General features: G+C 44.7%; 3 protein-coding genes across 3 annotated transcripts; 2 read left to right on the top strand and 1 right to left on the bottom strand.

The window, feature by feature from the left end:
* The first annotated feature begins 93 nt into the window (after positions 1–93).
* LOC131214088 (neuferricin homolog) lies at positions 94–1,493 on the top strand. The gene is made up of 2 exons (XM_058208449.1): positions 94–417; positions 494–1,493. Exons 1-2 carry the CDS (start codon positions 138–140, stop codon positions 994–996), a joined length of 783 nt encoding a protein of 260 aa, XP_058064432.1. The 5' UTR covers positions 94–137; the 3' UTR covers positions 997–1,493.
* On the bottom strand, positions 1,351–2,940 carry LOC131214087 (E3 ubiquitin-protein ligase MARCHF5). Its single transcript, XM_058208448.1, has 2 exons — positions 2,069–2,940; positions 1,351–1,985 (listed from the first exon to the last, which is right to left on the bottom strand). Exons 1-2 carry the CDS (start codon positions 2,752–2,754, stop codon positions 1,535–1,537), a joined length of 1,137 nt encoding a protein of 378 aa, XP_058064431.1. The 5' UTR covers positions 2,755–2,940; the 3' UTR covers positions 1,351–1,534.
* A 3,216-nt stretch (positions 2,941–6,156) lies between these two features.
* Positions 6,157–13,850, top strand: LOC131213178 (bromodomain adjacent to zinc finger domain protein 1A). The gene is given in 5 exon segments (XM_058207161.1): positions 6,157–6,269; positions 6,372–6,689; positions 8,955–9,303; positions 9,305–13,323; positions 13,408–13,850. Coding segments are annotated over 5 exon segments (5,019 nt in total). The 3' UTR covers positions 13,628–13,850.
* Positions 13,851–14,381: the final 531 nt, after the last annotated feature.

Raw genomic sequence — 14,381 nt, 5'->3', positions numbered from 1 at the left:
GTCCGATTTGTGCTTTCACCATTTGGAAGCAGAATCGTTCGAATCTGGAATATTGATATTGCGCACCTAGCTATCATTGCCTTATGCATTGCCTATACCTTTAGCTTTTCCGTATAAAATAAACCCAATAAAACACAATGACTTTCATTCGAACTCTATTCCTCCACATTTTGGTAGTGGCTGTTGCATGCGTGTGTATTTCGTTACTCATCAACAATTATGCGCAGTTTTCGCAGTATTTCAACTATCGGATCAAGGCACATATCGGCGCAAACCATTTGTTTAGCGAGACTGAGTTACAGCGCTACAATGGACAGTTCAACGAGGAGCTATACCTCGTGATCTTAGGTCATGTTTACGACGTTAGTAAGGGCGCTAAACACTATGGTCCAGGCGAAGCGTATCATATGTTTGTAGGTAAATGTCGCCATGCGAACCATGGGTGGATAATTCGCTGCATAGTTTCAACGAAAGGAAATTTTACAATTGTTAGGTCACGACGCATCCAGGGCGTTCATTACCGGCGAGTTTGAGCAGTACAATGATAGTTTGAGCGATGTATCCGTACTGACCGACGATGAATTGCAGCAACTGTTTACGTGGAAAGAGTTCTACGACAAAACTTATCCATACCTAGGCAAAATAAGGGGTCGCTACTTTGACGATGGAGGAAGAGAGACCGCCTATTTGCAGGATATTCGGGCGAGGGCTACAAAGTCTGTGCAAGCAACCAGAGATGGTCCCAAATATCCTTCCTGTAACGTCGAATGGAAAGCGCAACATGGAACGCGCGTTTGGTGTACCAATCGTAGTGGTACGGGACGGGACCGTCAATGGGTGGGCCGTCCACGGAAAGTTCTTCCAGATGCGGGCAGCGATGAGAAGCGTGCCGTACAGTTTTGCGCCTGCCTGCCGGAAGACGTCACTGATGCCCTATACGTTACATTTCCCAATTGCGATGAACATACATACTCTTGTATGATTCCCGATCAGTAATAATTGCCAGCAGACTGTTGGTAAGATAATTTTCCGTAAATGATAGCTTACTCTACCATAAATTAGTAGTATTACGGATGTAGTTGATGGTGCAAGTGCAATTATTAGCTAGTAGTATGGCTGGGCTTTTCAGAAGGATCACAAATTTAAAATTAAACCTCTTCTATCACACTATTATTCTGATACGACATGTTTGAGATGTCAACTGTTTTCTGATAAGAGATGATACTTCTATGTGAACAGATTGCTTTGTGAACTATAGTGTTTTAGTTTGATAATTTCAAAAGAATTGCAGCAATTAATTCGTAATCCGATGTACATCTAATGCAGAAGTCAGAAGGCAATAGCTTCTAGGCAAATCGAAGAGGTATGAATCAACGCCTGTTTATTAACAGAATAGTTAACAATATGATTATTTCAGCTAATGGGAAAGGGTACCAAAAGTAGCATATCATTTTCGGCGATCCACTTTAATTCAATAAATTTCAGAGAAAGTAAACTAACAGCAGCGTTTGATGCACGTAAATATCACACGATGTTAGGGTGCGCCAGTGGCATTCGGCACGGTTGACGATGGCATCATTGGCGATTCTCGTTCTTCGTTTTCTTGTGGCTCTTCTTGCTGTTGCTGCTGTGCTACCGTCCGTTCTGCAGTCACCGCTGTCGAATGATTAGTTGTACGGGTCACATATTTTCGAACGTTTTCAGGTGTGTAATCAAGAATGTAGCGCCGAGTGGCACGATTGTACTTTTTTTGATGATAGTACATCTTCAGAATTCCTTTGACTGCCACGAATGCGAACCCACCGAGTATGGTGCGGCGTAAGTCATTCTTCACCGACGAGAAAAACATGTTGCCAACGATTGCCGAAACAGTTGGTAGGATTAGCGCACCGCAGAAGATACGCGTCACCGAGAGTGGGTCCGAAGTGTTGATCGTGCTAAGAGGAAGGGGTGCCGGTAACGGATTACCAGGGGTCGGTTCGTTGCTGCAAAATTAGAGAGATAACCACGTCTTGTTTGAAAATACTTCTTGCATAGCAACACATACGTTCTGAGTTGTGAGACTTACTTCACTGGCAGTATTAGCGAGATAATGGGATACTGACGGTCCCGAAACTGGCGTTTTTGCAGAAACCGTAGAACAATATCTTCCCAACGAAACATGCGTCCGAGAATTAGGGCAACCGGTATCGTGGGAAGGCAAAGCATCAATGCGTACGGTTCTGCTTCCCCCAGCAATGATAGACCTTTCTCGTAGCCTGTCGATTGCAACACCGTCACGGCACCGAACGTCAGAGCCGACCAGTAGACAGAACAGGCTATCACACCAGCAGCCAAACAGGGGCTCAAGCGCTTCGCGAAAGTGTCCAGACGCTCAAGAAACGCCGCAAAGCTACCCATAGACGGCAGGATGATAATGTACTCCGTCTGGCATTGTGGACAGTTGATGTTCTTGAAAGGATTGCCCTTCTGCTTTTCGTCGATCCATCGCAGCAAGCACGACTGATGAACCCACTTTGTGGCACCGCGACAATTGCACGGTTCAACCCACGGAGCTAACCGATCATCCTCTTCTGTGGCAAAGCAAACCCAGCAGTATCGTTCCTCCTGCTCAGCATTAAGTGGAGGATCCTGCGACGGCGGACCAGCCACAATAGACGCAATGTTGATCCCAGGGCGCCGTACAAATCCTCGTTGTTCGCTTGCATCTTGCTGAGAGTTGGCGTTGTTGGTATCCTGATCGCTAGACAGCATGACTATAGCCAGAAGTAGCGTTAGGAGTCGTTTTTGTATTGGATACCAACTAACCAGCTATTGATGTTGTTGATGTTAGTATACTTTGAGAGATTTTTAATATGAAGCCACTTCCATCTCTGGCATCCAAATATTAACTATTGAATGTATGAAGAAACGAAACACAATATGTATATAGAAAACTATTTTTCCTGAGTGAAGTTCAATTTGATAGTGGGGTGCCCATGTAGAGACAATGTATTAGAGAGGCGCTAAAAGACATTTGAAACCTGCTGCAGCCTAGGGACCCTATGAGATTTTCGATTTCAAATTGGGGAAATTATGCTAACGAGAGATATAAATAATAAAGATACGAAAATAATTATAGTTTGTTATAAACAATTAATTTTATTTATTATTCTTGTAATTAAAATGAGATCATTTTATGATGAATGAGTGAATACGAGTTATTCTAATTTCTAGAGAACAAGAGGAAATCATGGTTCATTCAGCCAGTGAACAAGGACGCTGTTCGAAGAATCATTAAACCGCGAATCCTCAGCATAAGTTGATCTGCTTTTGCTTTGTGGAAGAAATTGTATATATTCAATTTTGCTTTAAATTTTTTACATTTTTGTGAATGTTCTGCTGCTTGCATTTACGTGCTCCTGGAAGGCCGTGTGAGTATATTGCGACAAATAATCTTTTCGTGTTGACATTTAAGATCTTAGTGGAAACGACCGCGGGTGAAGTAAATAGCTGATTGAACCCAATGCTTTTCATGTGTAATATGTTCGAGTTCCCAAAAGCTTTTCAATACTTCACGCCAGCGTTGAAGTACTATCAGTTTGTTAATTTGAATAAGTGAATAGCAATGATAATAGGAATAGGAATGAGTAAAACAGGAAACTCAGAGTACGTTTAACCAGTGCATAGGAACGCTATTTGGAGAATCAGTTGCGATCCCGCAACACATGTCGGCTTGTGCTGGTTTTGTGTGGGAAATGGCGGCTGTTTACAAGTTTTAATTTCACATGTGCTATATGTGAAAACGGTATTCAAGCTCTTGGCCGAAACTGCAGCAGACGAATCAAATGCTTTCCTAATGCATGCAACGTGTGTTATGTTCGAATTTCCAATACCTAACACCACAAACGTCAAAGCATAATCGACTTGTTTCAGGAAACAAGCCGATTAATACGATTTTGTTTGTTTGCTTGTACAGCGTCATCCATTTCGTAGTTTCGGAATCACAATAATAAATTTTTTTCCTGTAGTTGAAGGATATGAAGATCAGAAGATATGTAGTTTCAGCAAGATCGGGTAACAAAACGAGCGGTTCTACTGCTAAAGAACTATGATGGGGGTATAATTTCGCGTTTTGGTGATGTCAATCAGCCGCCACCTAGATCTGAGGTTTGACTCGTGGAGCTATGTAAAAGATCGTGTTTATGGCATGAACTTTGGAGCATTTCAAAAATAACATTTAGTTATTGTTATCTCAGCCTAGTCATGGCTGAGTTACCGCTCGAAATGTGCTGTTGAAAATTCGTCGTGTTGTTGAAAATTGTCTTATCCGAATCTGCTGTTGCCATAGGCCCCGAGGCGGTCAGTTGAACGATATGGTTTTTACGCATAACGACAAAGTACACAATTTAGCAAAAAGTTAAATACAATTTAGCAAATATTTAAAAACTTAGATTTTCATGCGTTTTTAAAATTTTTTTTAAACTACGAAATGAATTACCCTGTATTTTGTTTCTCATGTCATCTTCTTCAAAAATGTGTTGTGGCTGGCGGGATCTTACTGCGGGGCTACATGAGGTGTTCCGTAATGATTTTGACATTAACGATTAATGCCAAACTGTTTACGCCTCGGCCAAAACATATACGTTTTGACAGCGCCGCAGCAGTTTGGCATTAATCATTAATGTCAAAATCATTACGTTACGCTTGATGTAGCCCCGCAGTTATGAGTATTCTGCACTGATCTTGGAATGCTTTTCTCACAAGACGGAAAATGGAATATCTCCGTGATTCGTTGACGGCCTTGTTCAAGTTTTAAAATGCGGGAACAATTTTACATGTTCAGTATGTAGTTTTATCCATAACCAGTTTTATAAAATTAAATCAAATTATCTAAAGTATGTAGCATCAAGTATGGCAAACCGAACACAAATTGTTGTGTTCTTATTTTTCTATTCTCCGATATTGCGGACATAACTACAAAACGACGCCGAGGGATGCTACCAAAACTTGCGGATAGCTTCAACAACGGACATTTGACCAAGTAATGGCACACACACATTGTACAAATAGACCATTCGCAACAATGGGTCACGTGAACAGGATGCGAATTGTTGGTTGCCAACACTGAGAGCTTTAAATGTGCTGCTGAGAGTATAACGGTTAATCTCTTAGAACAAAGCAGATGCTCAACTCTCTTAACGCATTTTTCTATAGTTTTTAACAGACTCAACTTGTTTTGATAAATGGTTGAGCAAACCACATTTGCATGTTCAATAACAGACCGAACTACAATTTTGACATCTCCCGGCGTCACTTTATCGGTGTGTCCGTGAAGTCGGAGAATAAAAGAAGAATGGGAATACAAAAATTGCAGAACATATGGAGTTCGCCATACTTGGTTTTACATATTTTAGACACGTTTAGGCATCGCCTGGTGTTTCTAAAGCAAAAATGCGGCGGTGCAGGCGGGTAACCATCGTCAGTTTCAACCAGCATTAGCATGATTGTTATGTTCTATTTTCATGTCTTAAAAGGCATACCTGAGTGATGTTTTCCGGGACATGCATATTGCTACATTATTTGGCAGTACCATTTTGGAAAGCGAAACATTCTCAGTGTTTACATGCGCGTATCTATCTTGTAGGGTCGCTGATTTGTACCCCCGCTCTAGCTGACATTAACGTAGATTGACTTAGATTTCGCCCTGTATTTTGCATTTGCTAAACTGAGCTGCTATGCAGTATTCTTTGGTGCTTCTGGTTTTATGTCGTCTACGGATCACTTAAGAATGGTGGGTTAAGGTGCAGCGCAGTATTCTATTGTCCATCAATAATTCCGATCTATACTGTTTGTTATTTTCTTTTAGTTTGTTGTCCGTTGCAGTATAATCTTCAATTCAGAGGACCTTTCCGTATTCCAGTAAATTGTAGTGCCGGGGACGCTTACTTCCTAGTCCAAGTAGATCGTCAAATAGCGCGGAGACGTCATTTCTTAGCTGATTGATAACTGCTGTAGTTATACAGTTTTTCATAAGTGGCGAACTGGTGCGTTGTTGAGAAAGGAATTACAAAAGGTAGCAAGCTTAGGCCCTAATAACGGCCCGGTCCGATCTTTCAAGTTAAAAAACAAACAAGCTTAGACTTAGCGTCACGCAAGTAAAAAAACGATACAACAATGCCTCTATTGAGGAAGGAGGTGCCCGAAAAAGTGCCCGAAACGGAACGTCTTCGTGATAACGATAAAGTTTTTTTTTGTGAGGCAACTGGAGAAATATTCAGCAACTTCGAGTAAGTACATCGTCTCATCGATGGCAGACAAACAAATGCGACTTGAATGCTAGCTACATTTCCATTGTGGGTTAACTTTTCTCCATATATACTTTTCTCCAGGGATTATTTTCATCGTGTAATGCTGATTTCGTCCGTCGTTTGGATTTGCGAGCTTACTGGTCGATCAAATCTTACTTACGCCGAGGCTCTAGAATCAGAGAATGCAGCCAGAAAACTATTGGAAACATTTCCGGCTTCAGTGAAAGGCCCATTTTTGCTCGTTGCTTCGCATACAAAGCGTACATCTATCATCGAAATGCACGACGATGTGTACAGTTTCATCAAAGATCACATATTCAAAGGAGAAGTCGTTGATGTACTTGATCCAACTGGAAGAGGTTTTCGTCGCGCCAAAGTTACGAAAGTGGTGTTACACAGGTAAATGCGATGTGTATTTTTCATTTGTTTTGTTGACATACTTTCATTAATTCTATGGTTGCTGTAGTTATGGTAGCTTGAGGCATTGTTTCACAAATTTATTACTAAATACGTGAACTATAGAGAAAACAGAGTGCGCTACGGACCGAAGAGATTATTTTACAATGATCGCTAGTAGATCGCCGAAACAACTTCATACCTAAGGTCACCTGCTGCCGCGACAAGGGTGGAAATCTGATCAGTAACCAGCCAACAAATCTGGTCCTGCCACCAAGCACAGAGGAGACCCGAAGGGCCATTTGTCGACTGAAGAACAACAAAGCACCAGCCACTGATGGGATTGTAGCCGAGCTCTTAAAAATGGAGGGGAGACAGTAGAGCACGAGATTCATAGCTGGGTTATGGGATAGCGATTCGATATATGATAACATAGCCAGAGTAAAATTGTATGAGACCATGACTAGTTTTGGAATACCAGGCGAACTTACCAGACTTGTTAGAATGACCATGACCAACGTCACAAGCCAGGTGAAGGTGGATGGAAAGCTCCCCAATCCAACCAAGGGATTGCACCGAGAGACATTCTACTTCAAGTCCAGCCAGATCCTGACCTATGCTGATGACATAGACATTAAAGGTAGATGGCTGTCCGATGTAGCTCAAACCTACAAAGAAAGCTGTGGGGAACCGTGGCATGCAGATAAATGAAAAAAAGACCAAGTTCATCTATTTTACTATATCAAATTAGACTAAACTAGATTTCAGATTGCTTCCGCTTCAATTCAACTCAATAAATGTTGAAAATTTATCAAATCGTAGATTATCATGTCAAAACTACGAAATAGTAAAAGGACACTTCGATTTCGTTGCCGGTTATAATCTTCAAGGGGACTTGGGAAAAATGCCCAGAAATCTACCGGAGAACGACCGAGCAAGGAAATCGAAGACCATAATCCAGGAAAAAAAGAATCGACTTAGTTGGATTGGAACGGAAAACCTAGTCATACAACACTATTATAAGTATTACTATATCATACCTTATCATATTCTCTATATCTTACTATCATATTATAATATCACACTATATTAATTTAAAATAACATAAAATATAATATAATTAGAAATAATTATAGCTAAGCTAGTACATGAAAGAGACGAATTGGCTTAAGCTAAAAATCTATAATACATGAAAAACAAAAAAAGTCCAAGTTCATGATGGCGCCGCCATCAGCAGCACCAGCAATCAACATCGGCGAGCATACGGTGGGGGTGACGTACTAATAGGTGACCGAAAAGAGATAACTGAGGGGATTCACGCCAGGGTACTAGCAGCCAACAGGTCACCACTACAGTCTGGGGAAACTATTTCGCTCACATGTCGTGTCGCGACGGTCCAAGCTGTGGTGGTCGAATCTTAGCCTCGGTCGAGAGGAAGATGCTCAGATTAATATTTGGTCCTGTATGAGAGGAGGGACAATGAAGGAGCCGCTACAACAGCGAGCTGTACGCAATGTACGACGACCTCACTGTCGTGCAGCGTGTTCGTCTCACCAGGCTCCGGTGGGCTGGTCATGTCATGAGAATGGCGGACGACGAACCAGCCCGTAAGGCTCTCTTAGACCGTGCGGAGGGACAGAGGGGGCGTGGTAGACTCCGTGTGAGATGGAGAGATTGTGTCGATCAAAACGCGAGAACGCCTGGTATCCAGATATGGTGGACGAAGGCTTTCGACCGCGAGCGGTGGAAAGGTTCCCTGAAGCAGGCCAAGACCGCTCTGTGCTTGTAAGCAGATACGAAGAAGAAGAAGAAGGAAATGGAATTATTGTTTTTTGTATGCGCACGTAAATGATAGAACACGAGATTACATTTTCTACTGTTGTTGTTGATAATTTTATATATTTTATTATTTTATTTTATTTTATCATTTTATTGTACTGTACTTTTGCATCTACAGGGTGGTCAAATGAGCGTTCTCTTTTTCAGTTGGTTCATAAAACCAAACATGCTTAAAAAATTTCGTTGTTTGAACATTTATTTTATTTTATTTTTCAATTTGGTGAATCAACATCGATTTCAATATGGTTAAAGACCAACATCAACATCAAACAAATGTTCAAGCATCGAAAAATGTGTAGCCGTTTTTGTTTTATAACCAAACGAAGAAGAGAATGCTTATTTGACTACCCTGTACATACTTCCGTAAGCAAATAGAAAATCTATAAGAATAAATGGCAATTTTTTTTTCTTTTGCTTCAGCTCTTCGAGTAAACAACATTCTTCGCCTGGCGGCTCCATACAGTCCAAGTTGATGTATCACGTTACAGCAGACGACAAATTGCAACCCCGAACATGGGTCTCAGAAGGAGCCAAACTGAAGCGAGACCGCCGGTCGTTGACTCGCGACAAGTGCAAGTTATTTCTGAAACAACATGTCGAAGCCGGACCGGGAGGGCTTCTGTTAATCAAAGAGGCTTCACTGAAAAAATTCGTCTATGACGAGGGTTGGACTGATCAACAGGTTTTCTTTGACCACATGCCTGATTTTGAGCCTTCAAAAAGGTTGAAAATGCGTGAGGAACGTAGCAAGGCGATCGCGTCGGGAACAAAGGGAACCATCCAAACGAAGACGGGGAAAGATTCCAGTGCCGCTAAGAACCCGACATGTACACCACCGAAGGCACCGACGCGTTCCACCGCCGCAGGGGCAAAAAAAACGGAGCAAATCTACAAAGGATACTGGCGGTGGTGCCGTCCCCAAAGGCCCCAAGGATGGAAATCATCAGGAAGCGGTTAAATCGGTCACTCAGAAGCAATCGAACAATACGAAGCTGAAAACAGGAGAAGAAGCAAAAAAAATAACTAAAGAATTAGAACTTCAGAAAGCAGTCGAGGACGTATTGATTGCAAAAAAGCGCCTCGAAGAAGAGAAAGCAATGCTGGTGCAGCATGCAACGTTCGCAATCAAGAAGTTCAATACGGTCCTTGACGACCAACAACTAACGGATCATCGTGTGCTACCGCCTGCCCGCCCAGTGTGTACACTGATCGGTCCAGATCATTTCAGCAATTTTGTTTTTATTATGGAATTTATGCATTCGTTTTCTGACCTGCTAGCAATACGAAACAAGTTTCCCAACGGCCTTACGATGGAACTGCTCGAGCGGGCTTTGCTTCAAAGGGAGGTGAATGGTCCGCTTAGTGACATTCTGCAAGTATTGTTGAGCACCATATTTGCGCAGCAGCTTGACGAGGAGAATGAAGTGGATGTGCGGTACGATAGACCGGAAAATATTGCCCAAAAACGGTTGACCGTGCCAGACCAAGCGCGGGCCTCTGATTGTGTGACGTGGATCGAGAAGCATTACAGTATGTCGCTTAATGAACTGCCGATTGATTCGACTACGATATCAGAACTGCTTAGACTGCATTTCTTGTCGTCAGGTGCGCTGGTCGAGGAGCGGGCGGCCAAACATCGCTACTGCAACCGGGGCGGCTACAGCAGCGCGGACGATCCAGGCCTGCGTCTGGTGCAAGACTTTCCACACATTTTCCGTGCTCTAAAAGCATACCCAGTTTATCAGTTACCGATTGGCGATATCATCCAGCTGTTATGCTGTCTGATCCACCAACTTTTGACGTACAGTGGCGTGCGCGAGATGGTAGAGGAACGGTTAGAAAAAGCGCGATCGGCCCGTATCAAGTTCCAGGGAACTCGCGTGGCCCAGCGCCGCTTGATGCTCAAAACTGGATCACTCAAGACTACGGCGCGTGACGAGTTCAAAAAAGAGTTGAACGCGTTCCAGGGCACCGACCAGGAGAAAGAATCTTTCCGTGAGAAGTTGCAAGATAAGCTAGAGGAGCAGCTAACGCGCATCGACGCAACGGCTCAGCGGGAACTGAGACCGCTGCAGCAGGAGTCGGATAGGCTGAAGGAGGACTTTTTCGACTATCAAATCTATATCGGTACTGATCGGAGCTTTCGTAACTATTGGCTGTTCGAGTCGTTAGCGGGATTGTTTGTTGAGCACGACCGCACATTCGTGGGTCCCTGCCTGACCAGACCGACTACCAACATTCCGGGATTGGCGAACTGTGCATCAGAACAGCGTAAGAAATTTATCACCAAATCGGTCATGCAGTATGGGCAGGGGCTTGATGCACAGTATCTGACGGCGAACGAATGGCAGGAAGAGGTGTATGAGAAGCTGCTGCTGCAGAGCAGTGCAGACTTGTATACGATGACTCCAACTAACGAGGAGTTGCTTATGTGCACTGCAGACTGGCGATCTTGTCCGGTGCATGGACAGGCGGACGACGGTCGTTCAGTTCGCTGGAGCTTTTATGCATCAGCTGATGAGCTGGACAGTCTAATCAAGGGTCTCAATGTGCGGGGTGTGCGAGAGAAGCAGCTCCGTGAAACACTCGAGTGCGAGCGTGACCTTATACTGACGCACATCGAAAAGTGTCCGCTCGAGAAGCTGTACGTAGCGGATTGTGATCGAGCAGCGCGCTTAGCGGATATTATCACTCGTAACCAGAAAAAGTACGATGCCCCAAACTTTGACCATGCACCCGGGACGGAACCGAACGAAATCTTGGAGGCCGTGTTCCGGGAGAATCTCCTCGAGTTGGAGTCGAAAATAACTATTGGTTACCTAGGCGTAATGAAAGTGCATGATCGGTACGCATGGAGAGCGGCAATCAAATCGCAACGCTATGATCCGCAGACAGATGAGCCCTTAGTGTGGGGACCACGGCGACTGCTGAACGTGGGTGTCGGCACTAACGGTAAACAAGGCGTCGCTGGCGACGAACAGTTAAAGGATACCATTACAAATGGAGGAGCAGTTGCGGGAAAAAATGAAGAGCATCAGCAGGCTCGTGACGCCGCTGGCGGTGGTGGATCCGACGGAGAGGGCGACATTGATCTGGATCGTTTACTATCGAATGCTCACGATCCTGGGTATAATCTACCTGATACAGGTGCCGCATCGGCGAAGTCGTGTCCTCTTGACGAGACTTTTACGTTCCCGTTACATGATTCCGAAACATTGCAGCAGTGCGTGCACTCGCTGGCGCTCGCTTTGTTGCAGATAGAGCAGTGCATAGAGCACAAGTTTCTGCGCCATCCGTTCGGGCCGAAGAAGGACTACAAGGATCGTAGTGTGATGTTGCACAAGCAGCAACAGGGTCAGAAGAATCTGGCCATTTGGGAGGTCTCGCTAATGCGTGCGACTTCATTTTCGCAACTTTTTCTTCACTACAACGTGCTGTACGATGCAATCTACTGGTCGCGGTCGGCCGAGCGTATCAGTTGCATGATTTGCCGCCGGAAGGTGGACCCGTACCTGACGCTGCTGTGTGACGAGTGTAACAGAGCGTGCCACATGTACTGTTTGAAGCCAAAGCTGAAAGAGGTTCCCGCGGGCGATTGGTTCTGCATAAAGTGCCGTCCAGAGAACTTTCAGGTGAAGCGTGCTCCTCCGGCAAAGAAAAAGAAGATCTTCCAATGGGAGGACCGTTCGGATGAAGAGAAGGAAGATGAATCATCGGAGGGAGAGGCAGACGAAGAGGAGTCGTTCGAGGCTGACACGACGAACGATAGCGATGAGAACTACGAGAAAGTGAAAACCGTAGCAGACAGTAAGGTGACAATTAGAGGCGGAAACACCGGAAGCGGAAGCGGAAGCAGAGGAGCCGGAGCAGCAGATGCGGTGGTGAAGCCTGTCGTCACAAAAAGAAGGAACAGTCGATCTGCTGCAGTGGCGGCAGCTGAAGCAATTGAAGCGTCCAAGCGACAAGATGAGGATGATGGATATGGGAATGATAGTGAGGATCACGACGACGACGAAGATGACCAGGACGAGGAAGGTGACGATGGCGATGATCATCAAAAACCCATGTGGAACGTGGTGAGAAGTAAGTCGATGGACGTGTCACGGAATGGCTCAAAACGGCGTAATACGCAACGCAAAGTTCAGCAACAGCGGGTAGATCAGCAAGGTGCTGGTGTTAACTCCTCCAAGCCGAAACGTCCTCTACGGTCGATTATGAAGCGTTCACCAGCCAGCGCGATCAAAATCTCACCGAAACACGTCAAGGCGAGTTCTGGCAGCGGGTCAGGAAAACGACAACGTGAAGATGATGATCTCGTTGATAGTGACAGCGAACCGCTCGCTCGCATCAGCACTCGGAGCAACGCTCGTGGCGGAACTCGTAGCAGCACTCGTAGTAGCGTAAAACGTCATCGACTATCGCTGGCGAATGGGAGCTTAGAAACGACGTTAGCAAACGGAGACGGCGGCGATCAGGAGATCAGTGGCGGTGGGGCCAGCGGAACGGGTAATCGTCGGTCCCGTCGATTTGCGGAAGATTTACCGCTGAACTCGGTGGCACTGTATGCGCTGATCAACGAAATCCTCAAGCATCCTGATTCGTGGCCCTTCAATCGGCGCGTATCTGCCAAGGAAGTGCCTGACTACTACGCGGTTATTAAGACGCCGATGGACTTTGCGCGTATCAAGTCTAAGCTCAATATGGGAGATTACAAAACCAACGAGGAAATGCTGAGCGACGTGCAGCTGGTATTTTCAAATTGCGATCTCTACAACACTGACGAGGATGACGTGTATAGGTACGTAGGGGGTAGTTGCCCAGCTGGTATGTTGGGATGATTGGGAAACGCATTCCGTTCAACCAATTTTTTTTCTCCCGCTAGAATCGGCAAATCACTTGAGGGGTATGTGGTTCAGCGATGCATGGAGCTGGCGTTACCATTTCAACCAAGTGACATGCAGAAAAGGGTGAAACAAAACCTTACTTCGACAACTAAAGTCAATGGCACAGTGCCTCCTCCTCGCCGGAATACTGTTGCACCTTCCTCCACCGGCCGAAATAGGTTTAGCACTCGCTTGCGGAAAAAGTCTTGCGCCTACTGATTGACCCCGCAGATACAGCACCGTTGTAGCTGCCTACCCCCGATCTATTATTCTTGTTAAATTTTTGAAGCATTACCGCAATGTTGTTGAGAGCCGCAATTTCCGACATTCTTCAGTACTTCGTTGAATCTGGCCGACGTTTCAACGAAGAACTTTTTACATAGTTGAGGTGAAAAAAACACAGCAGAAAACAAATGATAATGTAGATAACATTTAAATAATAAACAGCTCTTAATATGAATAGCGAGAATTTAATCAATTTGAAAGAAGACTCAAAACCTTAATCATGATCATAGCCGAACCATGATAACTGTGTTTTCTGTCACTAATCTTGTATGCTGACAGTCCGCATGATCTTCTTCGGGAACAAGCGCTGAGCGGTCTTACCCTGCACCAGAGACAATGTTAATCTTTAATGCTCACTGTAACGGTTTGTTGTTACGGGCGGGGTTGTTGGTCCTGCGCCAACCATCCTGTCACGCCGGTATTGAGAATCGAAACCATGGGCACTATTATGAAACTCGAATCGAGAACTGGAACGATCGAGTGAACACAGCAAGAGAGAAAGGAGAAAGAGAAAGCTATAGCGAAATCAACTCAAATGACCGTTCGAGTTCTCCTTTCGAGTTTCGTAATAGGGCCCCATGGCCGGCTGTGACAACCGGTCCCGGGATTCAAACCCAGGCCAGGTGACAACGACGAGCATTACCGACTGCTCTATCAGCGGGGGTCCGCATGATCGAACAGCTCAATT

This window comes from Anopheles bellator, chromosome X (genome assembly GCF_943735745.2).
Source record: "Anopheles bellator chromosome X, idAnoBellAS_SP24_06.2, whole genome shotgun sequence".
Classification (NCBI taxonomy): Eukaryota; Metazoa; Arthropoda; class Insecta; order Diptera; family Culicidae; genus Anopheles; species Anopheles bellator.
This window is presented reverse-complemented; position numbering and strand designations above follow the sequence as displayed.

Excerpts from the sequence above, each read along its gene's own strand:
- LOC131214088 (XM_058208449.1), top strand. The coding sequence starts at position 138 with ATGACTTTCATTCGAACTCTATTCCTCCACATTTTGGTAGTGGCTGTT. Across the intron at positions 418-493 it reads AGCGTATCATATGTTTGTAG|GTCACGACGCATCCAGGGCG; the intron begins GTAAATGTCGCC and ends TACAATTGTTAG.
- LOC131214087 (XM_058208448.1), bottom strand. The coding sequence starts at position 2,754 with ATGCTGTCTAGCGATCAGGATACCAACAACGCCAACTCTCAGCAAGAT. Across the intron at positions 1,986-2,068 it reads TCGCTAATACTGCCAGTGAA|CAACGAACCGACCCCTGGTA; the intron begins GTAAGTCTCACA and ends CTAATTTTGCAG.